Source organism: Astatotilapia calliptera, chromosome 12, assembly GCF_900246225.1.
Source record: "Astatotilapia calliptera chromosome 12, fAstCal1.2, whole genome shotgun sequence".
Taxonomy (NCBI): Eukaryota; Metazoa; Chordata; class Actinopteri; order Cichliformes; family Cichlidae; genus Astatotilapia; species Astatotilapia calliptera.
In genome coordinates, this window is record NC_039313.1 from 1200001 (window position 1) to 1227495 (window position 27495).

A 27495-nucleotide genomic window follows, 5' to 3' on the forward strand; every position below is an offset into this window, starting at 1 on the left:
CCCTTCTGCCCTCGTTCAGACCACTTCCACCCCGGCCTCCGCTTGCTGCCTTTCATTGAAAACAGTTACAGTACACACAGCACCACCCATTGTAAACCCCCCTATGGTTATAAAAGATAAGGTACCATATGTGTGTAAGCACGTGTGTGTGTGTGTGTGTGTGTGCCTGTGTGAGAATGTGTGTGTTTGCATGTGTGTGTGTGAGTTTGGGGGTGCGTTTGTGTGACCTCCTGCCCACAAAAGGATCATAAAAGCAGGAAGCTTACTAAACAAGAAAACAGAACCCTCACATAGGATGTGCCTACAATAAACACTACAGCCTCCCCCACCAGTCAACAGGCTGCGGACGGCAATAGAAACAAAGGAATGTCTTTGATCATACAGTTTTACAAATTTAAGTAACACAATGATAACATTTAACAATTTAAACCTAACAGCGGCTGAAGCAAAAACTTAAACTGTAGGAGGAGTTTGGAGAGGAAAAAGACTTTCAGATTGCCTCATTCTGGCAAACTGTCAGGTGACTCAGGAGGGGAAAGCAGTGCTCCACCCACACTCTGCATAGTGTGGGTGGAGCACTGCTGATTTGGACTGTCGGCCGGTGGAAGGAAAACTTCAATGACCTCTTTAATCCCACCTCTTCCTTCCATAGAGGAAGCAGAGTCTGGGGAGGGGGATGAGTCGTCTATCACCGTGGGCGAGGTCACTGAGGCAGTTAAACAATTCCTTGGTGGCCCCTGGGGTAAATGAGCTTCGGCCTGAGTTCCTGAAGACTCTGGATGTTGTTGTAGGGCTGTCTTTGTCGACACGCCTATACAATGTTGTGTGGAGATCAGGGGCGGTAGCTCTAGACTGGCAAACTGGGATGGTGGTTCCCATCTTCAAAAAAGGGGACTGGAGGGTTTGCTTCAATTATAGGGGGATCACACTCCTCAGCCTCCCTGGGAAAGTCTATGCCAGGGTGCTGGAAAGGAGAGTCTGTCCGTTAGTCCAACCTCGGATACAGAAGGACAATGCAGTTTTTGTCCTGGTTGTGGAACACTGGACCAGCTCTTTACCCTCTCAAGGATACTTGAGGGTGCATGGGAGTTTGCCCAACCAGTCTATGTGTGTTTCATGGACTTGGAGAAGGCATTCGACCGTGTCCCTCGGACTGTCCTGTTGGAGGTGCTCTGAGAATATGGGGTGTCTGGCCCATTGCTACGGGCCATTCGATCCTTATACAACCGTTGCAAGAGCTTGGTCTGCATTGCCGGCAATAGGTTTTACTTGTTTCCGGCGGGTGATGGACTTGGCTGCCCATTGTCACCGATTCTTTTCATAGTTGTTATGGACAGAATTTCTAGGTGTAGCCAAGTGGCAGAAGGCTTTCACTTTTTGTGGTCTCAGAATCTCATCTCTGCTTTTTGCAGACGATGTGGTTCTGTTAGCTTCATCGGGTGGTGGCCTCCAGCTCAGCTGTTTGCAGCTGTTTGAGGTCTTGTTTAGGGTATAGTGCTATTTTCCAGGTTAAATAAAGGTTTAATAATAATTATCCACAAGCGAGGGGAGTGCTGCAGGCACAGCACCAATCCGTGCTGTGCCTGCAGTGATGCGGATGCTGTACCAGTTCATTGTGGTGAAGAGAGAGCTGAGCATTAAAGTGAAGCTCTTAATTATGTCCTGCCTTCACCTCTCTGTGTCCCTACCTTCAACTATGGTCACAAGCTTTGGGTAGTGAACGAAAGAACGAGATTGCAGATACAAGTGGCGGAAATGAGCTCTCTGCAAAGGGTGCACGTTATGTACCACTGGTAGAAAGCAGAGGTGGCTGATATCCAGAAATCCTACCAGTGGCTGGACAAAGCTGGACTGAAAGACAGCACAGAGGCACTAATCATGGCAGCACAAGAACAAGCTCTGAGCACAAGATCCATAGAGGCTGGGGTCTATCACACCAGGCAAGACCCCAGGTGCAGGCTGTGTAAAGATGAGACAATCCAGCACATAACAGCAGGGTGCAAGATGCTAGCAGGCAAGGCATACATGGAACGCCATAACCAAGTGGCCGGCATAGTGTACAGGAACATCTGTGCCGAGTATAACCTGGAAGTCCCGAGGTCAAAATGGGAGATGTCTCCAAGGGTGCCAGCTAAGATCCTGTCTGTCCAGAGTCAATCCTGGGAACAGCTAAAATACTGCGCAGGACCCTGTGTTTTATTTATGTATTTTTGCTGTTTTCTGTTATTCTACTGTTTTTAACTTGTTTTCTGCACAGCACTTTGGTCCTGTGCTGGGTATTTTAAATTGCTTTATAAATAAAATTGGATTGGACCCTCAAGCTCCCAGGCCTCTGGTAGACGACCCGAGCATGAAGGCTGGGGCGAGTGGGGAATTATTTTGTTTTATGTTTTTAAGCAGCTGCGCCTCAGACCACGCCCTGCCACACTGATATTTGAAAGCTGTGTAACAGCAGGAAACCCTACTACATTATTTGTCTTATATACGAAGCATCAATCTGAAAGCTGCTTTGGTGCCGGCTTGGTACAGTACATAAGTTCTGGGGTTTTTCCCCTTTTTCCTGTTGTTAAGTCATTCATGCTTACCGGTAGTTGTGTTTTTAACGTACCCTTTGTTTATATTGTAAGTACATTTTTAGTACAGTCCTCAGCCAACTCTAACTGTAGATCTCTCAGCATACGACCCTCTGTGTAACTAAGTGGTAGGCATCCAGTTCAAAACTATATATAGAAAACTCACGGCGGGTTCCTCAGAAAGTTGTACTGACAGAGGATGGTGATGAGGAAGCCAACAAAGCCTTCGACTGTCATTGCAACAAGTCCTCGAGTCACAATATCCCACTCAAATGGTGATTTCATCTTGTCAAACTGCCCTAAAACACATAATTACAACAACTTAATGTGCAGCTTTGCTCTTCAATCTCCTAAAATCATTATGAATAAAACAGAAAAGCCTGCAAGACTGTAAATCTTTGTTCTCAACAAATCTTCTGTAGCACCAAACTAAGAATGTGCTCTGAATACCCTTATAAATCTTTAAGTATGTATAGCACAACTTTTAGGTTCTTGCAAGAAGTGTTGGTTCATCTCTGTTAAATAAATCATAGTAGTTTAAGATTTAACTTTATTGTAATTAGCCAGCTCGGTGCTTAGTGTACCTATTTTAGCGTAGTATTCATTGATGTACTCGTTGTAGGCCATCTGCATCAGGCCATGACCCAGGTTGTAGTTGGGGAAGATGAGGAAACAGGACTTTAGGTAACTGTTCACTTTTTTCAAATCCTGCAAAAAGAAAAAAAAGAAGTAAAAGAAAGAAATACAGTAAAAAGCAAAGGTCATGTCAGATACTTTTCCATTTTGTAGTATTCATTCCAGTATGTGGAAGAGCAGGTGATCTAACTCAAAGATCACCATCTCTTCCAAATCTGTACTTTTGCTGTTGAAGGGGAAACGAGTGATGCGTTTGGCTGTGTGTCTGAGGTAAGATAAAAGAATCCAACAGACCTTGTCGTGTTCAAAGAGCTGTAGAAGGAAGGTTGCAACAGTTGCAGTGATGCCTATGAAGAGGTTGATGACTATGAGAAAGACATAGGCTGTACTGGGAACCTTAAACCAGAAGGATGCAGGATACATTATGGGAGTGATCGACCAACTGGAAAGGGGAAGAAAGAAACTTGCTATATGTTTCCATGTTTATAAAAAGATCTTAGTATTTCATTTACATTTAGACAAGTAGTAGAGTTTTGTGAAAACTGCACCTAAACAGGACCTAGCATGATACTAGAGTTGAGTTTGCATGTCAATATGACAAAATGTGCTCCTGGAGACATCCACTGTACCGGAACCACCACGACATGTGGTTTTTAATATTTTTCCCTGTTTGTGAAAATAGTTTGCTAATACTATAAAATTACAGCTGTTAAAAATACAAGTGTGCAGCTGATATCAGAGAAAGGCAAAGTGATGATAATATGTTAGCAATAATTTAAAGCATCCCTATGATACTTTATATAATGCATTAGCACCAATCGTCTGAACTGTGCGCTAAAACAATTACAAGGAAAAGTGCAGGTGGTGGAAGTGGACTGACTTCTGTATATTATGTCTATTTAATGGAAGTCAGTATACAACTAAACTACATAACAATGTGAGCAGAGACTCAGAACCAAGGTGAAAAATCGTGTGTGCAGACAGATGTCTCACCCGTAGAGAAGAAAGAGGGAGAGGACAGCAGGGAAGTTTGTTGGAGAGGTGTAGGCTGGCAGGTCAAACACAAACAGAATAATAACGCAGCATGTAGCAGGTACCAGGTAGTTCAGCTGAGGACAGATAAAAGGAGAAACCATGTTCAGGAGCTGCACACACGTTAAAGCATTTAGTAAGACATTCACATCTGCAACATCACATCCTCACCATATCCCAAATATAGTTGGCTAGCCAGTAGATGACTGGGTCACAGCCACTGACAAACTGCAGGTGTTTGGCCTTTGTGGATTTTTCTGCTACTAGGAAAACCACAAAGCTGGCTGGGACAAAGGACATGGCGACAATAATGAAGATGGCAATCACTACATCTGTGCCCTGGAGCCTGCAGGTACAAAAACAAGGAGAAGAGCTAGTTCAGTTTCAGTTTACAGTATTTGGTCCTCAACAGTCATTTCAAAGCACTTTTGATAGAAACATTCATAAAGCAAAACTCTCTGAAGTTAAAGCTATACATCAATCTTTACAGTAAAGGAGGAATCGCTCTCTCTGTCTCTGTCCTCTTCTCAGGCCTCTTTGTGGCTCCTCTGCTATTTGTTTTTCCGAAGCACAGTTATAACTGCGATGGATGATCTGATATCAGTACCTCACATAACTCGCCACATGGCGTAACCAGATAGTGACCTCAGCACGTCGGAGCAGTATGCGTCACGTGACAGAGCAGCTGTGGTGTGTGAGACGTCTGGAGTTACTTCACACTCAAAGCATCTGGAGCCTCACTACGTGCTGCCAAACCAGCATTTCGTCTGTGAGTAGGCTCAGTTAAATGTGATAGAAACCGAAGCTCTCATGACTCATCAAGTGATGCTACTGACCAGCCAGTCGGTGGCATTCAGTCTGATGATGTCACATTTTAGTACCTGCTCGGATTGCTTGGATCCCGGGTGAGCAGATACTAAAAACGTACCTGGTACCAGGTACTACAACCTAACCGAAAACCCTGAAAACCGCACCGAGTCGATTTGAGTAGATACGAATGGAAAAGGGGTTTAATAGACACTAGCCCAGGAGAAGCATTCCCTTTTAGGAGAACTTCCTTTCAACAGGAAGAGAGGCCTGGCAGAACCAGGCTCAGGGCGTAGCAGCCATCAGCCATATGGCTGGATTCACTCACTGGACCCACGTCCTCATTTTAGGTTTGACAGTGTTTGTAGTAGATAAAGGTGAATGGCTTAAACATGAACTGAGCTGCAGTTTGGGGAAGGCTTCAGAGGGGACAGGTGGCGGCTCCCGGGCCTGGCAGATCCCCCATGAACCAATGAGAAGTGAAAGAATTGAAAAAGGGGAGGGAGGGTGGGGCACGAAAACAAGAATGAACAGCTTGTAGAGCTGGGGGAGCATGTATAGATAAGAAGCTAAAGGAGCTTGTTTGGAGGCCGGTCCTGCTCCTAAAATTCAGATACTTTAACTCCAATGAAGAGAAGAGACAAAATACCAGCAGCTGCCAGCGCTACTCCTACGCCTCCTAGCAGAACTTGAGGTCAAGGTCAACAGGATCCAAACTCATCTGAGACTTTTAGGAGATGCACCGATGGTATCAATTTGAAAATCATATGTCGCCTTGTTCTTGAGTTATCGTGTTCACAAAGTAGCGTGTCCATGAAGGGTGACGACCCCCAGTGTTTTACAGCTGACGGTTAAGGAAGTCTATGACTAACTTTTCTGTTTGATGAATGCTGAATGGACGGGTTCTGACATCGGGGTTTTCTATTCGATCTGAACACTCAAAGCACTTTATACAACCTGCCGCATTCACACAAACACTTTTTCTGTGCTTCATCTATTGAAGTGCTTTCTATATACCACTGACACAGTCATACTCTGTTGGATGCATGGGAGAACAACTTAGTATCTTGCCCAAGGATTCTTGGCATGCAGACTAGAGGAGCCAGGAATCGAACCACCAACTTTCTGATTAGTAGATGGTCTGCTTTCTTCCAGAGCTAGCAACAATGAAGACTCATCGTTTACGTGAACAGAAATGTGAATCTATCACATAAATATATGAGGTAAAGCCACAGACACTTACAAATAGTCTAAAGAAAGGCTGGCACTGGTGCGATTCATCGGGTGGTTTGTTACTGTGATTCCTGCAAACAAACAGAACAAACAATCTGTTGTGTAGTTAAAAATAACCAACCAAACTGGCACAACTTTATTCAGCAGCTATATCTGGCGTGTCTACCATAGGCAGCAGGATTGCCCTTGGAGGGAGGCATGTTGGCACGCAGGATGGCATTGTTGAGGACATTCAGATACGTTGGCATGCTGTGGTAGCCTTTATTGTTGTAGAGAACCTGGACACAGTAAGTTGCACTGTTAGCAGTATTGTATACTGTACCTGTCCAGTTTAGAGTCATTGCGTCTTTGTCTTTACCTGAGCTGATCTGCGCACCGCTATTTTACGAACCATAGGTGGAAGATTTCTCCCAAAAGATGTTGGGATTGATTTCTGAATGTTGCCCACTGTTAAACCACCATATCTGTAACAAAATTAATTTGACAGAAAACCAGTATGTGCATGTTACTGTATCCATGTGAAATTAAGACGACATGTAAGCCAAAGAGCAATGCACAATTACAATAAGTATGACTTGGCAAAATTAATGGACTTAGGAATTCAGAAAAGTACCAGCAAATACTGATCCACCATTAATAACATCTGGAAAGTGTCTGATTGATGATTTACTTTTCAGCATGACAATGATCTCAGGAGCTCGGACAGAAAAGCATCTGGACATCTTTAAGCTTCTTGAAGACGTTTCATCCGAGAAGCTTCTTCATCATACATGACGAAGGGGATGTAATACCCTGTAGACTTCCAAAGATCCACAAAGGAGTCCCACTCAGACCCATTGATAGCAGCATTACCTCAGCCACTTACAACACTGCAAACACCTCACCACCATCCTAGCGCCCCTTGTAGGGACCATCACATCAAGAACTCCACGACTTCACCGACAAGGTCCAGAAACTTCCCCTGGATCCAGATGAAACCATGGTGTCCTTTGATGTAGTCTCTCTCTTCACTTGCAAACCCACCACGGAGGCCGTGGAGACTGTCAGAAAACGACTACAAGAAGACAGCTCCTTGGAGGACAGGACCAACTTCACACCCGATCAGACCTGCACACTGTTAGACCTCTGCCTCACCACTACATACTTCAAATACAACGAAGGCTTCTACAGACAAAAACATGGCTGTGCCATGGGCTCCCCCGTGTCACCTATTGTAGCCAACCTTTACATGGAGGAAGTGGAAAGGAAGGCTCTTGGCTCTTTCAAAGGAAGAGTACCCAGCCACTGGATATGTAGACGACACCTGGGTCAACATCAAGACACAAGAAGTGGAATCCTTCACTGCGCACATCAACGCTGTGGATAAGAACATCAAGTTCACCAGGGAAGACACAAAGGACGACTGTTTGCCTTTCCTGGACTGCGCCGTGCACATTGAAGAGAACGGCAACCTCAACATCGAAGTTTACCGGAAGCCCACACACACGGACCAGTACCTCCTCTTTGACTCCCATCACCCTCTGGAACACAAACTTGGAGTAATCAGGACCCTACACCACCGGGCAGAACGTGTTCCCTCTAAGCCAGATGGTAAATGGACTGATTCTTACAGAGTGCTTTTCTACTCTCCCAGAGTACTCAAAGCCCTGTATACAACATGCCTCATTCACCCATTCACACAAGCACTAAACACAAGTGCAAACTAATCTACATTCACACACATTCACACTCTGATGAACACATCAGAGGGCAATTTGCGGTTAGTATCTTGCCCAAGGATATTTGACATGCAGACTGGGGAAGGCACCAACCTTCCAACCAGTAGCTGATCTGCTCTACCACCTGAGCCACAGCCACCACAGCCCTAAGCCTAAGCCTGAAGGGAAAAAGAAGGAGCACACACATGTAAAGGAAGCTCATCAAGTCAGCAAAGATGCACAGAAAAGAAGATCAGACACCAGCTAGAGAAAATCAGAAGGACAAACAGAGCAGCACTGTCAGCCCTCATGTAGCGCGTTTATTAGAGAAATTCAGGAGTCTTCTCCAAGCACGACATCCCAGTGTACTTCAGACCCAGCCACACACTCAGACACAAACTGGTTCATCCACATCCGTTTTCACGCCTTGGCTCGCGTGATTAGGCAGAGGATCAATACCGGGTCCATGACTCCCTCAGAGACACTCCCATAGGGCTTAAAAATCTGGGACTCTCCACCAGTTGCTCTTAGAACTAAAGAAGCTTCTCGGATGGGAGATAAAACGTCTTCAAGCAAGTTAAAAAAGTCCAGATGTTTTTCTTTCTGACCTCCTTAGACTATAATGACCTGAACTGAGAACCTTCACAGACATCACAATGATCCCAAACACTGCCAGAGCACTAAGCAAACCTAAAGAAGAGCTTTGGTATATCCTTCAAGAAGCCTGGAGAACTGTTCCTGAAGATTACCTAAGAGAGCTTAGGCTGTGTGGAAGAATAAAGAACTGTACAAACTCTGTTTTTGCCTTATATGCTGTGTCTCTGTGTTCACATGTTTCAACAATGATGCCTGCTGTGTACTCTGAGGGGAGCTCGCAGCTACTCAGGCTCAGGAGGTCCCAGTAGCAGCCCATGACATATAACATATAAGTTATAATTCTGTTTAAACTAAGGTGATCCAACTAGTATTTTGTGCAATTAGATTCTACACTGAAAAGTCAAAGCATCAGTTTGCAGTATGTTGTCAGTATTTCTGTTGTGTGGCTGTTTCCTTAGAGTTGCTCCAGCAGCTGTCCTACCTGTGCAGCCGCACTCTGTCTGATGTGAAAAGCAGATATTCAGAGACGTTCCGGCCTGTGATGTCCACCATAATGTCACCGGTCACCACCTTCATGAGAGGGGGTTGTCCTCCTACCCCACTGGGACAGGAGAAGCCTGTCCCCTGCATAGAGCAGACGCAGCGCACCGGCTCATGGATGGACAAGGGAAAGGTAGGTGGAGATGTAACAGGCTCTAAGCAAAAGTGAAAGAGTCATCATTCATTCAGCGGATCTTTTCCTTAGTCCACGTGGACTTCTCAAAACAGAAAAAACACAGGGGGAATAAACTGCGTTAGAAATGATTTATTAGCTCTCCCAACGAGCCAAGACACAAGTAGGCATCACTGTACGTGTCTATTGGTCCACATTAGCAAAATATAATAAGACAATAACAATATTCTGCTTAAAAACATGAAAGGAACACTTTGCAATCACAGTATGGCATCACATAAATTAAACTTGGTGATCTGGTCAGGTAAGGAGCAGAGGGGTTATTGATCAGTTTCAGCTGCTCTGGTGTTAATAATATTAACACCAGGTGGACTAGATGGGCAACAATGAGACAACCCCCAAACAGAAATGGTTTTCAGATTAAGACCACCGACAGTGTTCGTCTCCTTATCTTTTCTGACTGCAGCGTCATTACTGGTGGCATGAAGTACTCCCTGCACCCTACAGAGGCTGCACAGGCAGGCCAACTCCTACAGCGAGGCACATCAATACATTTCATTATCAGAGGTTATCTGTGTCTCAGCATGCCGTGAGACACAGGCTAGGATAGCTGGACAGGACCGCACAAAGTCCTTAACCCATCAGCTGTACCAGTATCTGCTCCTTTCTGCAGGTGGAACAGGACGAGTGCTGCCAGAGACCTACAAGTGACAGCCAGCAGCCCACTGCTGTCAATGTCTCTAACCCAACAATCATAAGCAGGGCCTGAGAGCCCGAGGTCCTTTAGTGGGGCCCTGTGGTCACTGCCCAGCACTGTGGAGCCTGACTGGCCTTTAACCATACCAGAACTGGCAGGTCCAGCAGTGGTGCCCTGTTAGTGTTACTGTGAGACAGACGTGAACGGGTCTGGAGAAGCCATAGAGAAAGTACATGCATGCATTTGCTGCAATTAATTTTCCACCAAACAGACTCGCATGCTGCATCATTTTTTCACTCTGACTTCAGCCCTCTGTAGATTGATCATTTTCATCAAATGATGTGTCATCCTTCACTCCTAATATATTACCTGGACCACATCACCTCAGACATGCAGCATGATGATGTGTTTCCAAAGTGTTCCTGTCACGGTTCTGGGTCAGTTTGACCCAGTATTTTGAGTTATGCTTTTGGTGTGTTTTGCATTTTGGATTCTTTTCTTATTATGATGATAATGATGATTATGACTCTATGTTTCGGTTATTCTTGTTTAGGGATTAGTTCGTAGGTTTTTGTGTTCTCATGTTTATTGCAGGTTTAATTCAGTGTCTAGTCTATCTCTCTGTGTCGTGTCTGCGTGTTTGTTTAGTGGTGTCTTGTTTCCTGTTTTACTCTGAAGGCTCATGTTCAGGTCTTATTCCTCCCAGCTGTGTTCCCCTTCTGTCTCTAATTTCTTGATGACTGCCTCAGTGTATTTAAGCCCAGTGTGTCTTTGTGTCAGTGTCAGATCGTCTGTTATCCTCACCTCGTATTTTCCCTTATTGTGACACTGTGTTCATAGCCTGCTTAGTTACTCTGTGTTTATAGTTTTTTCCATAGTTCCTTCACAGAGTGCCTTAGCCTTCTTAGTTTACACAGTGTTCTCTGTCTTCTTAGTTTTCCCAGTTTCAGTGTCCCCTAGTGTTTTTGTTATGCCTGCAGCCACAATAAAGGCTTGCCTTATTTTGGAAACCTAGTTCTGTCTCCACCGTGTCTGCTCTTGGGTCTACCTCATTCCTCACGCCGGCGCGCCCCGCCGTGACAGTTCCTTTAATTATTTTTTGTTTAAGTCAAGTCTTGATTTTCAGATCTAGAGCTACATACGTTAAATGGGTCGCACGCATATTATGGAAGCACTTACTATGAACTGTAATTGGAGGAGTGACTGTTAGGTTCCACAGACCGTCCTCAAAATTAGAGTCTGGGTCATCTGAAGGTGCTGGCGAAGGTGGTGGGGGCACAAAGTTGGAGAGGGGGACGCCCTGAGTGAAGGAGTCCAGACACATAGAATCAAAGTATTTGGCAGCTAGGGTTTTGGAGTTATTGGCATTGGGGTTGAGGGTTTGTGCCAGCTGGTCCAGGGTGCTGTTGAAGGGGGTTTTGAGGATACAAGTAGCACCGATACCCGAGGGCAGGCGGAAGGTGTTGATGATCTTCTGTGGGCTGGCGTCTGGTGACAGCTTGTTCCTGAGAGTGGACCAAAGATGTGTCAGTCACATTTCTTTCTATTCCACTGTGTCAGTGTTGACTTGAGCAAAATGCTGCTGTGCACCAGGATTCTGTTTAAAGTAAAAGCTTATTTCAGCGTCTAAAGGCTCCAGTATTTGGACTCATAAGATCTCTTTTGGTCAACCTTGCTAAGCTCTGCTACAGGTCGAGGTGACAGGACTCCATGGAATAATATATGAGGTGATCGAGTTAGTCCATGACCCTGAACCACAGTTATGCTTGGCACGCTCATCACTGACAGTCCTGCTAACACAAGGCTATATCGTTTTTAACACAGGTCACTTTGGCTGTTGTGTGTAAGGGTGACAGTAGCAGGCATAAACAATCAGCACACATCATCACACAACTTGACAATTTAGCCACATATACTGAAACTAATCCTTTCATTACTGATGTGGAGATGATTCACCACCAGAAACCCTTTCCATGTCTTGGTAGAGCTTTCTTATATGCAGCTGTTTACTAAGCAAAAGACAAGTTGCTACAGCAGTGTGGGGACTTACGTAGGACAGTTACAATCAGGGCGTCTACGCTAATTAAACCTGACAGACAGTTTAGTATAAATAATATCAAGCATGCTGAATTTTTATTTGCTGAAAACATGACGCGATGTTCCAGTTTAATTCACAGAGATATCAGACATTGTTATTTGTCAGTCAAGTTGCTGTACTGGCTTTACTTCAGGCTAGCGTGCACTAGAGTGAGCACGAGCAGTTACTTTTCTAATATCGAGTAATATAAAAGAAGTCAAACACAAACAGTTTGTTTGGTAAATGTTCAGCTGAGAAATGTGACTTCACTGTCAAAGAAACATCTGCAATATTTAGTTTTAATGATAAAAATCTGCATGAGTTATATCAGTAAATTAAACATCATCCTACCTGTACTGGGGTCTGTCTTCATTGGCATAAGGGATGAAGTTGCCTCTTGGTTGGGTGTAGTTATGATACTGAGATGGGGACAAGATCAAGGGTGGCAAATCTCCTGTAAAATAATTCACACACAACATCCATCCATTAATCAGGGATCTTTTTACGTAGATTTTACAGCTAATTGTAAAAATAAAGTGCACTGAGCCCTAGAAACCCATGTATTTCATTAGTTTAGTAGCTCCACTGTTTTAACTGTTGAGTGAATAAAATAAACAAATAATTTAAATATCGACTGAAGTGAGCGTGCTCACCAGCTACTGCTACCCTCCACCCTGGTATATCACACATTCTTCATAGCAACACGAGTCACAATGAGCCAAACTTAACAACAAGACAACAAAGTGACGCTTTCAGTCCATGATTATTGATGCTCTCCGTTTCTAAGCATGAAAGCATAAAATGATTATTTAACTACGCTGCTCTGTTCTTATATAAAATGTGAAATCTAAACATGAAACACACTCACATATGTGCGTGTTTCTGCTACAAATATGGGGGCTTTTTTCTGAATATTTCAGGTGATTGCTGCAGGACACGGACATGAATCTCTGGCACTGTGTGTAAAACTCCTCCTCGCCATTTACGCTTTCCAAAAAATCAACGATCATGGCGGCAGCGATCACAGTCACGCCTGCTGACTAAATGTGCAGCATTACCCGTTTGACCCACCGCTGGTTCTGGTTCACGTCTCAGGTCAGTCGGGTTCCACCCCACCCTGCCAACCCAGCTCAACAATCTGGTCTGAGTAATCCTCATCAGTCATCACTCGTGGACTCAGGGTCCTTATCACTACTTCTAAGTGCTTTGCAACCTGTTCTCCAATATGTGCTTTTCTCTTGTTTGTATAGATTTGTTCCTGCTGTCTTACCATCGATACTTTATTGTCATTGTCAATCGTGCAGGAGTAAAGGGCTATTCTATTCTATTCTATTCTATTTTATTACTCGGTTTCTTTGCTGCTAATCTTAGTGTACCACCTTCATGATTCATTTGAATACTTTGGTTCAAACATTTATCTTGTAAAGTTTGATCCAAGTATTTTAAGTTTTTCTATTTTAGGAAGATGTTTATGAGCAAAGACTGTTCGATGAATGTGAAATTCAATACAGTTTTATTTACATGTGGCCAAATCACAACAACTTATATCGTCTAAACTGCTGAGAGCCCGCTCAGCAGTTTATTTGTAATAGACTGTTAAAGTATTAGGAGCTCTGTACAAAACTGTATTCACCATAATCTAAATACTGAACTGTTTAACAGTATACAGACAACTTCTGCAATCCTGTTTATCTTCTTGGGACAGCAGCAATATTAAAACCAGCAAAGGACGAGTAAAATCTCACCGATCTCGGGCACAGATAAGGCCACGGTCATGGCCACACAGACAAAGAAGGCAGGCAGGAGGATCTGAGAGAAGAGACCCTTGGTGTTCCTCTTGGCACAGTGAAACCTCTTGATAATAAGTCCGTGAAACTGGCTCAGTTTCAACCACCAACCCTCCAGCTTGAAGGTGCCCTGCCCTTCCAGCACCTCCGGCTCTGGTGACGAGGGGTTCTCTGCATCTCCTAAAGTGAAAAAGTTAACATGAAATAGACAAACTGACAAATTATGGATGAGAACAGTAATCACAACCGGTCTGTATGATTCTTTAGTGCTCACACTATATGAGCATTTTTATTCCAGAAGCATGAAAAGAAAAAAGATCTAAAGAAAAACAAAAACTAAGAAAAAAACATTTAATGTTGTAGCATTGTCACTTGCATTTATTAACTAATAAACTGATGAAAATATTCATCTAAATTTTGACAATATAAGTCACTAAACCCTGAAACGAGCCATGAGATTCATGGGTTCGAGCATCTAAACTCATGATGAGACTGTGTGTTTTTATAAAACAAAAAGTCTGTTCTTTCCTTTAAAAACGTGTTCAACTTTAAGTCATCTTAGATAAATATTTACCACCTGTTTGTTCAGTTATATTAAATTCTGTTTGACATGCATGGAAGTGCCTGTGAATCCCATCTTTATATCCCTCCACAGATATTCTGTCCGTGCCTTGGCTGACATTTTATCCATTCAAACATCGCATGTGTCAGGCAGTGGTCAGGGATGGAGGCTGTGGCAGTCTGATCCCTAGATATCGAGGCTGGCTGCTGGGACATGAAATGCCACCTCTCTGGTGGGGAAGGAGTCTGAGTTAGTGTGTGAGGTTGAGAGATATTGGCTATAGCAGGCTCAACACATGTCTCCTGGAGAGGTCCTGGACTGTTCAAGTCACTGCTCCATCTAGTGACTCTGTCTTCTTACTGGGAGACTTCGACACTCACGTGGACAGTGACACCTGAAGGGGGTGACTGGGAGGAATGGCCTGATCCGAACCAGATCAGGGTTCTGTTTTTGGCTTCTGTGCAAATCACAGTTTGTTCATACCGAACACTATTTTTGAACATAAGGGTGCCCATACACATGGTACCAGGACACCGTAGGTTGATGGTCAGTTGTCTTATTGTATTATCAGATTTCTGATCTATCCAGAACATTCGCATGAAGAGAGGGCTAGAGCCGTCAACTGACCACCGCCTGGTAATGAGTAGGATCAGGTGGTGGGGGAGGATATTGAACCTGGCACGCCTAAATGTGCCTGGCAGAGGCTCCGCTCTGGGAATTCCTCAACTAGAATGTTGACAGCAGTCTGAAGGAGGCTGATATTGAGTCTATATCGACCATATTCTCCATCTCCATTGCTGAGGCTGCGGCAAAGATGTTATTGCCTGTTGTGGTGGTAATCCCTGAACCAAATGGTGAACAGAGGAGGTAAGGGTAAACCTCAAGCTGAAGAAGAATTTTTATTGGGCTTACTACACTGTGGGCAGCGGACGGTTACCGGCAGACCAAGAGAAGGCGGCTCGTGCAGTAACTGGAGCAAAAACTTCATGGGAAGAGACTTTCAGTTTGTTTTGAAGCAATTCTGGCAAACGAGTGGTACAGGAGGGGAAAGCAGAGCACTACTTACAGTGTGTAGTGGGTGTGGGTGCTGCTGACTTGAACTCATGATGTAGTCAGGCATTGCAAGGAATACTTTAAGCATGTTAATCCACTGACACATCTTCTGTAGAGGACCAAGAGCGTAGCCATGCCCTTGGGGTTGAGGAGGTTTGCCCTGAGCTCGTAAAGGCTCCAAATCTTGTGGGGCTGTTTTGATTGATACTCCTCTGCAGCACTGCATGGAGATCTGGGGTGGTGAGTCCCATCTTTAAGAAGGGGGGGGGATCAGAGGGTTTCTTTCAATTCAATTTTATTTATACAGCGCCCAATCACAACAACAGTCGCCTCAGGGCACTTTATACTGTAAGGTATAATAATACCTACAGAGAAAAACCCAACAATCATATGACCCCCTATGAGCAGCACTTTGGCGACAGTGGGAAGGAAAAACTCCCTTTTAACAGGAAGAAACGTCCAGCAGAACCAGGCTCAGGGAGGGGCGGGGCCATCTGCTGCGACTGGGTGGGGTGAGAGAAGGAAGACAGGATAAAGACATGCTGTGGATAAAGACATGGGGGTCACACTTCTCAGCTTCCCTAGAAAGGTCTCTTCTCAGGGACAGCTCGTCCATTAGTCAAACCTCAGATGCAGGATGGAACAAGAGCAAGACGCTGCCTGGCTGCCTCCTAGGTTAGATATTGGCAGCATGACCCATCTGCAGGAGGCTTTGGAGCAAGTCCATAACACACTGGTGGGGTGAGGTGGCTGGGGAGAGGGAGATCAGGGCTTTTCTGCTTAGGCTGTTGCCCCCATAACCAGAGGTGTGGACTCGAGTCACATGACTTGGACTCGAGTCAGACTCGAGTCATTAATTTTATGACTTTAGACTTGACTTGAAAAAATGTTCTAAGACTTGTGACTTGACTTGGACTTTTACACCAATGACTTGGGACTTGAATTGGACTTGAACCGGTTTACTTGAAAAGACTTGATATTTTACCCCAAATATAAAATTTAACATGCATATTATATAGAGATTGAAAATGTGACGTCATTCAGGGGTAAAACCGCAAAGGATTCTGGGAACTCGTGGCAAGAGGTACTAGCGCACGCAGGCTTTCAATTAAAATCAGTCACACAGCGATAAAAAGAAACACAAAAATGTCAAGAAGCTGTTGTATTATTAACTGCAATAGCCGGTCGCATGACAGCCACGGGAAGCCGACGGGTAAAGAGATCGGTTGTTATCGGATTACGTCGTTGAAGAGAAATTGTTCGAGCCATGTTTCCGAAGTAACAAAGACGCGACTGGATTGCAGCCATTCAAAGATCAAATATAACGTCCCAGAACCCTCCAGCTCACAGGTTAGTCTGCTCCAAGCATTTCCACAAAGGTCAGTCTGCTGTTGTAGTTAATGCGTCATTTTCATAACATAATTGGTGATATAGGTTACAAGCAAGTCTGGCGCTGAACAGAAATTGTCGCGCTATGCTCCTTTGTTTATTGTGCATAAATAGTGAATTGTCCTGACACAATATTGCGTTTCGCCTCTGTTATTATGGTACATTGACAAAAACATATACTTTTATTCACAGGATAAAACAGGTTTTTGTATCACTAATTGCCCAGTACGATTACAGCTTACAGTATCATTGTCACTGCTATATTTCTGTGATGCTACCAGAAATTATTTCCACTACTAATTAATTACCGTTGAGCTCAAAGGTCCTATTAATAAACGGTTAAGGAATGTGTATTTATGACGACGATTTGTGAGACTGGTAAACTTATGATACGTACGATGGTCTTTCGTTCTACACGGTGCATTTCAAGGTCCTGCACCCATCCGTCGGTAAACTGTACCTGGGCTTGTTGCAGTGACCTGAAGTTACTATCGTGCCAAACTAGGTATCCCCGACAGAATTTGTTCCCCCTGTGTAAATCACAGACAAACAGTATCCCACATTGCTGATTTTTCGTTCACAAACACTTCTTATTATGACGCATTTCTCCTGAAACTTTGGAGGATTTAGCTCTTTATATAATAAAGTTACAGGAGAATAAAAATAGTTATTAGCCAAAATGTTTATGGTTTATTAAAATAATCCCATCTGATACCCCGTGAGCAATAAATATATAATTTTCTGTTGTAACCCTCAAACTGAATGGTAATGTAACGATACTAATTTTTCACAAAATGAAAACATCAGTACTTCCTGCGTGCTCCCAGCACAGGGGAAACAAATTCTGTCGGGGATACCTACTTTGGCACGACACCGGTCCTACAAGCGCATCCAAGAATAACATGCAGCGTATCTCAGAACTGTCGGTGAAAATTATTCTAGGTTTAATTGAGCTGCATTTTAAAGAGGTGCAATTTCACAATTTGTGTATATTTTCTAAGTTCACTATTTTGTCATGTGTTGAGAAAAACACAGATTTTAAAATTACATGGTCTAATATTTACATTTAGCATATAACTGCAACATTATTTTTTCGTTTTTTTTTTTTTAAAGACTCGAAAGGACTTGAAATTCAAAGTTTCAGACTTGTGACTTGACTCGGACTTTTACACCAGTGACTTGAGACTCGACTCTGACTTGCCTGACATTACTTGAGACTTGCAAAACAATGACTTGGTCCCACCTCTGCCCATAACAAGGGAGGGAAGGATGGACGGATGATTGACTTGTTCTTTTATTAAGGTCATTTTTTCCCAAATTTTGGATTCACTGTCACTCTGCATCATCTGGTCTCCAACCATCATTTCTTGACACATTTTAAAGATGCTCAAACCAATAGAGTGCACCACACCATCATTTGCCTCAGCAGAGTAAGAGAATGTAAAGATGTTTTTAATAAACTAGCAAAAAACAAACAAACAAACAAAAATGTTTTTCATTTGTGTATAAATTCATGAAAGATGTGGCAAAGAACGATCAAACAAGAGTACATCTGCTGTTGTTGTTGTCTTACCCTGGAGGCTAGCAGAGTCAGCCCCCTGTCTGTTGTCAAAGAGCGGACAGTAATCTCCATAGAAGTCGGTATATAGCCCTCCTTCATCGCCTCTTACTGAGCCGACAGATGAGGAGGACATTAGAGAAGACTGGCTCTGGCTTAGTGTGGAGCACTTCACCAGATTGTTTAGTTCCACCGTTGGCTTTTCAGGCTCCACTTGGGATCCTGTCTCACCCTGTGGTCCCCCCAAACCTTCTGAACCGATTGATGATTTCCCTACAGAGCTCCCCCCTGGCGAACCCTTTACGTCTGCTCAGAGATAACAGGGGTGGGAAGAAGGTAATCATGTCAGCCATGTGCCAACCGATGAAGTCAAAACACACATATGAACATATAAGAAACATGTGCTCACCAGCATCGCTGTTTTCAAGAGACTGGTCCTCTTCAGACACTTTGAGAAAGACCTCCTCTAAGGTGGTGTCCATTACCCCAAAACTAGTCAGTGCCAGGGAGTCCAAGCTCTTCTCTAAAGCCTGGAGGCACAATGGCAAATTAGTAAATAAGGCAAAATGAGAGTTTGAAGATTGTTGTGTACAAAGTCTGTCTTTATGTATGACCGCCTTTATTCTTCAGCACAGAATGAAGAATGAACTTTATTTGGAAGTAGTCTTCATGTATACTTATTCAGGCTTTTTGAAGGATATTCCAAAGCTTATCTGTGGCTGTTTGCTGCCTTTTGCTTCATTCTCTGTCAAGATGATTACACACCGCTACAATAACATTGAGGTCCTGGGCAGGTCAGTGAATGGCTGATAGTGTTTCACTGGGAATTTGTCTACCCAGATATGCTTTTACTGCACTGCAGTGTGTTTGGGATCACTAAAAAAATGAAGCCAATGCTTACCAGACGGTACTCCATGATAGATCACAACCTGTCAGTACTGTCAGCAACACTGCTGGCTTAATTGTCACATTAAACTATGAGATCGACCTGTAAAACATCATAACTAATTTATGTCAAGATGTTTTAAAGGTCGATAAATATGCTCAGCTTTCTTTTGATTGCTATAAACTGAGGATTGGATACAAAAATGAAACGCTTGGCTTCATTCTTAAGGCCTGTTTCAGTCTAGTTCTTGCACAACTTGGCATACTTCCTTAAGAATGGCTTCTTGACAGCCACTCTTACAGTTAGATCATTTCTGATGAGACTTCAGCAAACAGTAGGTCAAATGAAGGGCCGGGTGCACGTGGTCCTGTGTCAGGTGCTGTATTTTTCCCCCGTTTCTAAAGGACGTGGCTTTTAGATACTGGTTATCTGCTCCGGGAGGTTTTCACACTTGTTGTTAATCTCTCTTCCACAGCATGTCTTTATCCTGTCTTCCTTCTCTCACCCCAACCAATCACAGCAGATGGCCCCGCCCCTCCCTGAGCCTGGTTCTGACGGAAGTTTCTTCCTGTTAAAAGGGAGTTTTTCCTTCCCACTGTCACCAAAGTGCTGCTCATAGGGGGTCATATGATTGTTGGGTTTACCTTACAGTATAAAGCACCTTGAGGCGACTGTTGTTTGGTTCTATATAAATAAAACTGAACTGAAGTTTGTCGGCCTTTATGGGTCTTCTTTTGTCCACTTCTTTGAGGACACTGCACACCATGCTAAGATCTGCCAAGGTTTGGGGTACTACAACACTGTTAAAAAGTTGTTTTTTATGTCACACTTACAGTGCTGGGTCTTTGTACTAGCATTTTGAGTTCAACATTTTACTACTACTTGTGTGGTTTCCACATCTTTGTCCTTTATTTATATCATTTTAAGTTTTTATTATATCCCATTTAGTTTTTTCATTCTCAGTTTTGCTCGTCTCCTTTTGGGAACATGTATATTTGGCTAGGCCTGAGCCTGGGCCTTTCTGAGCCCTGCCCACTGCAGGCCATGGTCATGGAGGTTGGGGGTTTCCCCTCCCTACTGCTACTCATTTGTAGTTGCTTCCCCTGGCTTGGGCCTCTTTGGTGCCCGGTGGGGGGTCTGCTTGGTGCAGGCCAAATCCACCCATTCATCCATCCATCGATTATGAATCCACGGCCCTCTTCCACAGTTCTACTGTCTTCCTCCCTGCACGGCCGACCTATCACAGAGTATCACTGCTCCTTGCTGAACCTGGTTCTGCAGGAAGCTACTTCCTGTTAAAAGGGAGTTCTCCTTCCCACAGCCACCAAGGCAGTTGTTTTCTGTATTATTGTAGAGTTGTTAGTTTACAAAAGCACCTTGAAGTAACTGTGGTTGTAATTTGGTGCTATATAAATAAAACTGAATTGAATTAGATTAAATTTAAAACACATTGTCTTTTATGCAATTAGCCAGACCATATATAGAATCAGCAGCAGCATCAGAAACGATGTAAATGACCTGCTTTTCTACTCATCATTCACACCAGCACTTTTTTCTACTCTTTTTCTACACACGTGTTTTTTATCAAACATTCACACTCTGATGGATGCATTGATGAGCAACTTGAGGTTAGTATCTTGGCCAAGGATATTTGGCATACAGACTGGGAGCAACCAGGGATCAAACTACCAACCTTGCGATCAATAGCTGTGAGTTTATTCTGTAACAGAAGAGTTTTCTTTGCTTGTGTAAATGTACCTGAAACAGCCTCTCAAAACAGCCCTTCTTGACAGCCTCAGAAGGCAGCACGTAGGACAGCTCAGTGTTGGAGTCGGACACCAGCAGGCAGGAAGCCACAAACTGACGAATAAACTGAGTGACCTGAACTTCTGAGCAAGGCGACAGAGAGGAGGACGGAGACAGAGACGGAGGCTGGAACTGGCTGGCCTGGCCTTAGCATTGAAAGAAAAAACACAAAGCATGAAGACTTTTGGTTTTCTGCATGGTGGTGGGTAGGTGGGGGTGGTGGGCACATGTTTGCATAGTGCAGGGCTCTTCTGCTTGTGTGCTTTTGTTTTGCCTTTCTATTAAAAGCAGTTTTGGTTGAAGGTTTAATAATCGTGTTACTGCTCTGCTTCTAACATCTTTCTGCGGTGTGTAGTTCAACTCCACGCACACACTGAATAAAATGAACATCATTTATGAGGTGCTCCTTTAACTGAACTCTCACCTCATAAATGATTATATTATAATCAGATTATTGAAGTGAATGCTGGATGTATGTTTGTGATGATACCAGAACACCAGTAAGTATTTTCTACTGTAATTCACCAAAGTATAGACAAAGGTTGTACATATGTCAGATAAAACCAATAAAATCCCAAATGTACAAATCATATAGTAGACAAACAATGTATGCAGTGTATATGATTGCACTTCTGTGTATACCAATGCACACACGCATTCATAAATCATGGCCATATGTATCATTAAGGGCTCTGCTAGACTTCTTAGTGTAAATCTGCAAATGCTCTGTAGGCTGACAGCATCACAGGTGCAGGAAATAAAAACACTACCACACACACACACACACACACACACACACACACACACACACACACACACACACACACACACACACACACACACACACCTCGGCCTTCGCTCTGCTTTTTGACCAGTGTCAGCTTGTATCCATCTCCATAAGTGCTCTTGAGAAAGAGTGGGGAGCCACAGCATTTGAGTTTCCCGTGTGAGATGATGGCAATGCGATCTCCCAGAAGGTCTGCTTCATCCATGTGGTGGGTAGACAGCAGAATTGTGCGGCCTAAGGCAGAGGAGCCACACACATATGTAGGAGGTGGTTTGGGTTACATTTACCAAGCAGGACATCAAAAAAAGGATAGAGCGTGCCTCTGCAACAATATTCTGAAAACTGAACGCAGAGGACATTTTTCCCACGTGCATACAAGAAACATGCACAGACTGAACAACACTTAAATATCTTTGGTGAGGATTGAATCCCTGGATCGATGTCATGTCACTCTGCACGATGCCTAGGAGTCACTCACCTTGTTTGTATTTGAGAATGAGATCCCAGATGGCTCGGCGGGCGTAGGGGTCCACCCCTGCGGTTGGTTCGTCTAGGATGACGGCCCTGGAACCACCAACAAAGGCAATGGCGACAGACAACTTTCTCTTCATCCCACCAGACAATGTCTGCACCAAGCTGTGACGCTTGTTGGACAACTCCAGGTCAACAATCATCCTGGACACACACACACACAGAGAGTTGTGTTCTGTTGATCGGTTGTCAGGGAGCACTGACACTGGTTGAGTGAAACGTTGTGAGGCAAGTTAAACCCTAATGAGTCCCAAACAACTAAACAGCATTAAGCCTGTGCTGTGACCTCAGTGCCTTTACATATGCACAGTTTGAATTTCCATAAAGGTTCAGGATAGGCTCTTTATCTTACAATACAAGGTGCCTCTGGGCAACTGCTGCTGTAATTTGGCGCTACATAAATAAAACTGAATTGAATAAAAGCAGCTGACTTGTCCATCTCCTTGCAGATGTCTTCTTCAGCCATGCCTTTGAGCCTGGAGTAGAACCACAGATGCTCCTCCACACTCAGCTTGTCAAACAGGACGTTGTGCTGCGGACACATCCCGAGGTTCTGTCGAATACGCTCCATCTCAGTGCGGATATCGTGGCCATAGATGGTGGCAGAGCCAGACGTGGGCGGGAACAACCCTGTCAGGATGGACCTATGAACATACAGTTTAGATTACAGGTCACAGTGATACATTAAACAGGATTTGTTGCTTAAATGTTGTTTGGTCCAATATATCTTTAAAAAATATCATATTTTTATTTTCTTCTTTTTTTGTTTGTTTGTGTGTAGCTGCAGCAGGCTGAACATTTAACAACAGATCATGGATGTTTATATTTCATTATATATGAGTCTTATAAAACCTGCATGTCTCAGTGTGATCTACAAAACCATGCAAGAGTAAATCATTGAGCTCTCCAGTGCCGGAGCTGCACAATAAAAACCATTACTACATGCTGCACACTGCCTCTCACATTGTAGTCGTCTTCCCAGCTCCATTGTGTCCCAAGAAGGAAACCACCTGGTTTTCATGGAGGTTGAGGCTCAGTTTGTTCAGGGCCAGTTTACTGCCTGTCTTGTACACCTTGGTCAGTTTGTCTATACACACCACCAGGGGAAGGTGGTTGGGCTCCTCCTCTATCCCGCGGATCTCCTCTGGAGTTGGAATGACAGTGAGAACAAAATCGGAATCATTTATAAAAATATTGATTTAAAAAGTGTTTTTCTCCGTCGTTAATTCCACTTCTTTTGTTAAAAGCACTAAGAGGAGAGGCAAATAACCACATGCCTGAAACAGGGAGAGGCCCTGTGGTTTCTGCATGGAGATTTGAACTCAGCACTATTATTTACTCGGGACAAATAAGGAAATATAAGGGGCGTGGCTTCATGCCATTTTGAACTGAACTGTCTCGTGTGTCACATTGGAATCTGGAAATTCATAATCCTGCTCAAACATGCAAACTTGGAAAGGTTCCTGTGTAAGGAAATAATAATATTTAATATTATTATGATATTATGGATGGAAAAATAATATTTATCCTTTTACTGAAGTTTAGGACGGTGTGTATTACAGTGTTTTTAAGCTGATTGACAGAATATGGGAATCTTGTCCTCGAGCACCATATTGTTGGTTTTTACCATTCCTCCGGTGGTCCATCGCACAAGCCTGATCCTCCTCCATCACACTGAGCCTGGCAGCTCCACCTCCGCACCAAGGCCAATCCCAGGTCTCCACACGGCCACTGCCAGACCAGTAGGACCTCTGCAGTGGGAAGTACCATGGGCGCGGCAGCCCATACATTCCTAATGGAAAATTAGGGAAAATTGAATCAGCAGAAGATTCCTAAATAACGTTTGTTGGGAGAAAACCTGAGAGAGCAAGGATTTCACACCTGGATGCACAGCCTCTATGTACCAGGTCAGCACACCGTACACGCCAGCATCAATGATGAGCATCATCATGGAGAGACCGAGGTTAAAGTCATCGCCTTCTACAGGTGACTGGCTTATGGTCTGCCACTGAATGCCAACACCTGCTACCTCGTATAGAGCAAAATACTTGGAGCCAAGGCCAAAAGCTGTGGTAGACATCAGAGACTAAAAGAGAAGGAAACAATGTGGATTATCTGATTTCACAGAACAACAGATAAAGAACATTTTACCAACGCACCACAAATTCAAAGAGTTTTGATTGGTGAAAAAGGAAAGAAATGTAAAATGCCTTACAGCAATGCATTTCTCGAAGGCAGTGATCTTGTCGTGAGCCACCTCCTCCCTAATGGCCACATACATATAGGGCACATAGCTGAGGAAATAGATGATTCCTCCGCAGGCAGAAGCCAGCTTAGCTTTGGAGTAGATTACTGACACCAGGAAACTGGGAAAAAAGTTACGCTTCATTTGTTTCAGGACATATTCCACAAGTTTTTAAAAATACAATGAGATGTGCAGCAAAATCACTACATATAAAGACAAGGTTCACGATTTTACAAAAATAATCATCACTCAATGCTCACTAACATTAAAACTCAAGACACCAGGTTTTCCATGTCTGGCAGAAACCTCCAGCACTGATCAAAAAAGTCCTGACCACAGGAGGCTGACTACAAACTCCTCTTACACTGACATACTGACAGCTTAGTATCCATCCATCCGTCCATGAATAACCATGTCTTAAGGACAGCAGCCTAACAAGAGAAACCCAGACCTCAGGAATCTCAGGAAACACTGAGGGGATTATCGGGCCTTTGGAGGGACATTTCTCCGGCGTGCCCTGAGCCTCCTCCAGGTAGGACTACATGCAAAAATGGCCCCAATCTATCTGTCAATCTTTTGTTTTCCATCACAGACGCCAAGATACTTCAATTCCTCCACTTGGGACAGCAACTCTTCCCTGGTGGGAACGCCACCTTTTTGCAAAAATCTAACTGGGAGCCCAGTCAGTCTACATGTAGTGCCAAAACACAACAACAGTCACCTCAAGGCGCCTTGTAAGGTAGACCCTACATACAAGGTCTTAAATAATCAGGCCCCATCTTATCTTAATGACCTTGTAGTACCATATCACCCCATTAGAGCACTTCGCTCTCGCTCTGCAGGCCTACTTGTTGTTCCTAGAGTATTTAAAAGTAGAATGGGAGGCAGAGCCTTCAGTTTTCAGGCCCCTCTTCTGTGGAACCAGCTTCCAGTTTGGATTCAGGAGACAGACACTATCTCTACTTTCAAGATTAGGCTTCAAACTTTCCTTTTTGCTAAAGCATATAGTTAGGGCTGGACCAGGTGAGCCTGAATCCTCCCTTAGTTATGCTGCAATAGACGTAGGCTGCTGGGGGATTCCCATGATGCACTGGGTGTTTCTTCTTAAGTCACCTTTCTCATTCCTCTCTGCATTTAGTTATTATTAATCTCTGTCTCGCTTCTATATCATGTCTTCATCCTGTCTTCCTCCCCTCATCCCCATCGAATAGCAGCAGATGTGAGTTCCTCCCTGAGCCTGGTTCTGCTGGAGGTTTCTTCCTGTTAATAGGGAGTTTTTCCTTCCCACTGTCGCCAAAGCACTTACTCACAGGGGCCATCTAACTGTTGGGATTTTCTGTGTTCTTTGTATTATTGTAGGGTCTGCCTTACAATATAAAGCACTTTGAGGCGACTGTTGTTGCCGTATAAATAAAACTGAATAGAAGATTTGGAGGGTGAAGGTCTCCAGTCCTAATCGGAGCGCTCAGAGCAGTGATCCCCAACAGGGAGCGTGGCCTCAGCAGAGCGCAGGAACAGCAAAGTACTGCACAGGACCCTCAAGCTCCCAGGCCTCTGGCAGAGGACCCGAGGATAAAGACTGCTCGCAGGAAGGATGGACATTTTATTTGGCATATGGTAATAAAGTTACTTCAGGTAATGAAGTACCTCCCTGGTAGAGTTTGCATGCATCTCATCCTGTCATTATGTCTGTAAACATGATGCCTCGATAAGTCCTGAATCGATTAAAATGAAACGTTAAATGGGTGGAGAGTTTATATTCACAGTCGTGTGTATTGTCAACAAATAGAAAATATCTAATTAATATTTAAATGTCATTTGATGTCTGACCTCTTCTTCAAGGTCAACGAAACATTTAAATGTGTAATGAATGCTACACGTGTACTTGCCACATAAATAAATAATAAAATAGTATAAGTGGGTTTCAACAGGACAAATAACAAAAGCCTGCACATTCATGCACTGCAAACGTCTTAAAGTATTCTTTAAAAGAATAAAGTAAAAATAATAAATGCATATTATAATCTTATTCCCTGAAACCTAAAGAGTGAGCTGCCTTGGTGGAGGTTTGTGCTCAGAGTGCTTCTTGTAACTACTGAAAACACTGCCAGAGTTCATTCACCCTCTTGTTTAAGTGAGAATGACCAGCGAGTATCGAATAAGATTTGATTGCAGATTGTAGGAAGGAAGTGCTTAATCTTATCAAACTGCTGTCAGAGGTAAAAATTGAATTATGCGTTCTCCACTGTACCGATAAATGCTAACTGACAATTTCCTAATTTTTTTCAATGAGTTTTATCTTTCTAGGCTTAAATGCACCATGCTCTATTCACATAGCATTTCAATTCATAGTTTATCTCATGCACACCAGTAGATATATTGGAGGTCTGGGCAAAACTGACCTTTGACCCTGTGGTGAGAGTATCCCCTTCCTGTTCTGTACTAAACATTATCCGTGAAGCTGTGCACACTGAGGCATTGAGCCAGAAGTCTTACCAGAACATGATAGTAGCCACGGCATAGATGGTAAGGAACAGCCAGATGATGAAGGGATCGCTGTGGAGCAACACCCGGCCGTACTTTAAAATGGCCGTGAGAGCAGTGACAGAGATGGACAGCTGGACAAAGCCCGTGATGAACCACGCCACCCAGTGGACTGCATTGTTCAGACCCATCATCTTCATCACCTGAGACAGAGACACTATGGTTATTTGCAAGTATGCACAGTAGTGTGAAAAAGTCTTTGACCCTTATACAACACACTAAACACAAAATGCAGCTGCTAAATAAAAGTATTTATGAATAAGTGGACAAAACCCCAAAGCTACACGGCCCCTAAACCTGGGTGGGCCTCAGCAGCAACAGCTGC

The 27495-nt window shown here is 43.7% G+C and overlaps 1 protein-coding gene across 3 annotated transcripts in view; it reads right to left on the reverse strand.

The window, feature by feature from the left end:
- Window positions 1–27495, reverse strand: part of abca2 (ATP-binding cassette, sub-family A (ABC1), member 2) — a 104919-nt gene that overhangs the window by 18380 nt on the left and 59044 nt on the right. For all 3 annotated transcript variants that reach the window (XM_026186101.1, XM_026186102.1, XM_026186100.1), the window contains 23 exons: window positions 27123–27313; window positions 24597–24747; window positions 24263–24467; window positions 24009–24173; window positions 23345–23525; window positions 22813–23025; window positions 22329–22525; window positions 21911–22084; window positions 21016–21209; window positions 18781–18901; window positions 18387–18677; window positions 13768–13989; window positions 12374–12476; window positions 11125–11450; window positions 9057–9270; window positions 6640–6745; window positions 6448–6559; window positions 6292–6352; window positions 4413–4587; window positions 4203–4318; window positions 3504–3651; window positions 3158–3281; window positions 2740–2872 (listed from right to left, as the gene is read on the reverse strand). In XM_026186101.1, coding sequence (XP_026041886.1) covers window positions 2740–2872; window positions 3158–3281; window positions 3504–3651; window positions 4203–4318; window positions 4413–4587; window positions 6292–6352; window positions 6448–6559; window positions 6640–6745; window positions 9057–9270; window positions 11125–11450; window positions 12374–12476; window positions 13768–13989; window positions 18387–18677; window positions 18781–18901; window positions 21016–21209; window positions 21911–22084; window positions 22329–22525; window positions 22813–23025; window positions 23345–23525; window positions 24009–24173; window positions 24263–24467; window positions 24597–24747; window positions 27123–27313 — 3923 coding nt within the window. The remainder of the gene's footprint in view (window positions 1–2739; window positions 2873–3157; window positions 3282–3503; window positions 3652–4202; window positions 4319–4412; window positions 4588–6291; window positions 6353–6447; window positions 6560–6639; window positions 6746–9056; window positions 9271–11124; window positions 11451–12373; window positions 12477–13767; window positions 13990–18386; window positions 18678–18780; window positions 18902–21015; window positions 21210–21910; window positions 22085–22328; window positions 22526–22812; window positions 23026–23344; window positions 23526–24008; window positions 24174–24262; window positions 24468–24596; window positions 24748–27122; window positions 27314–27495) is intronic.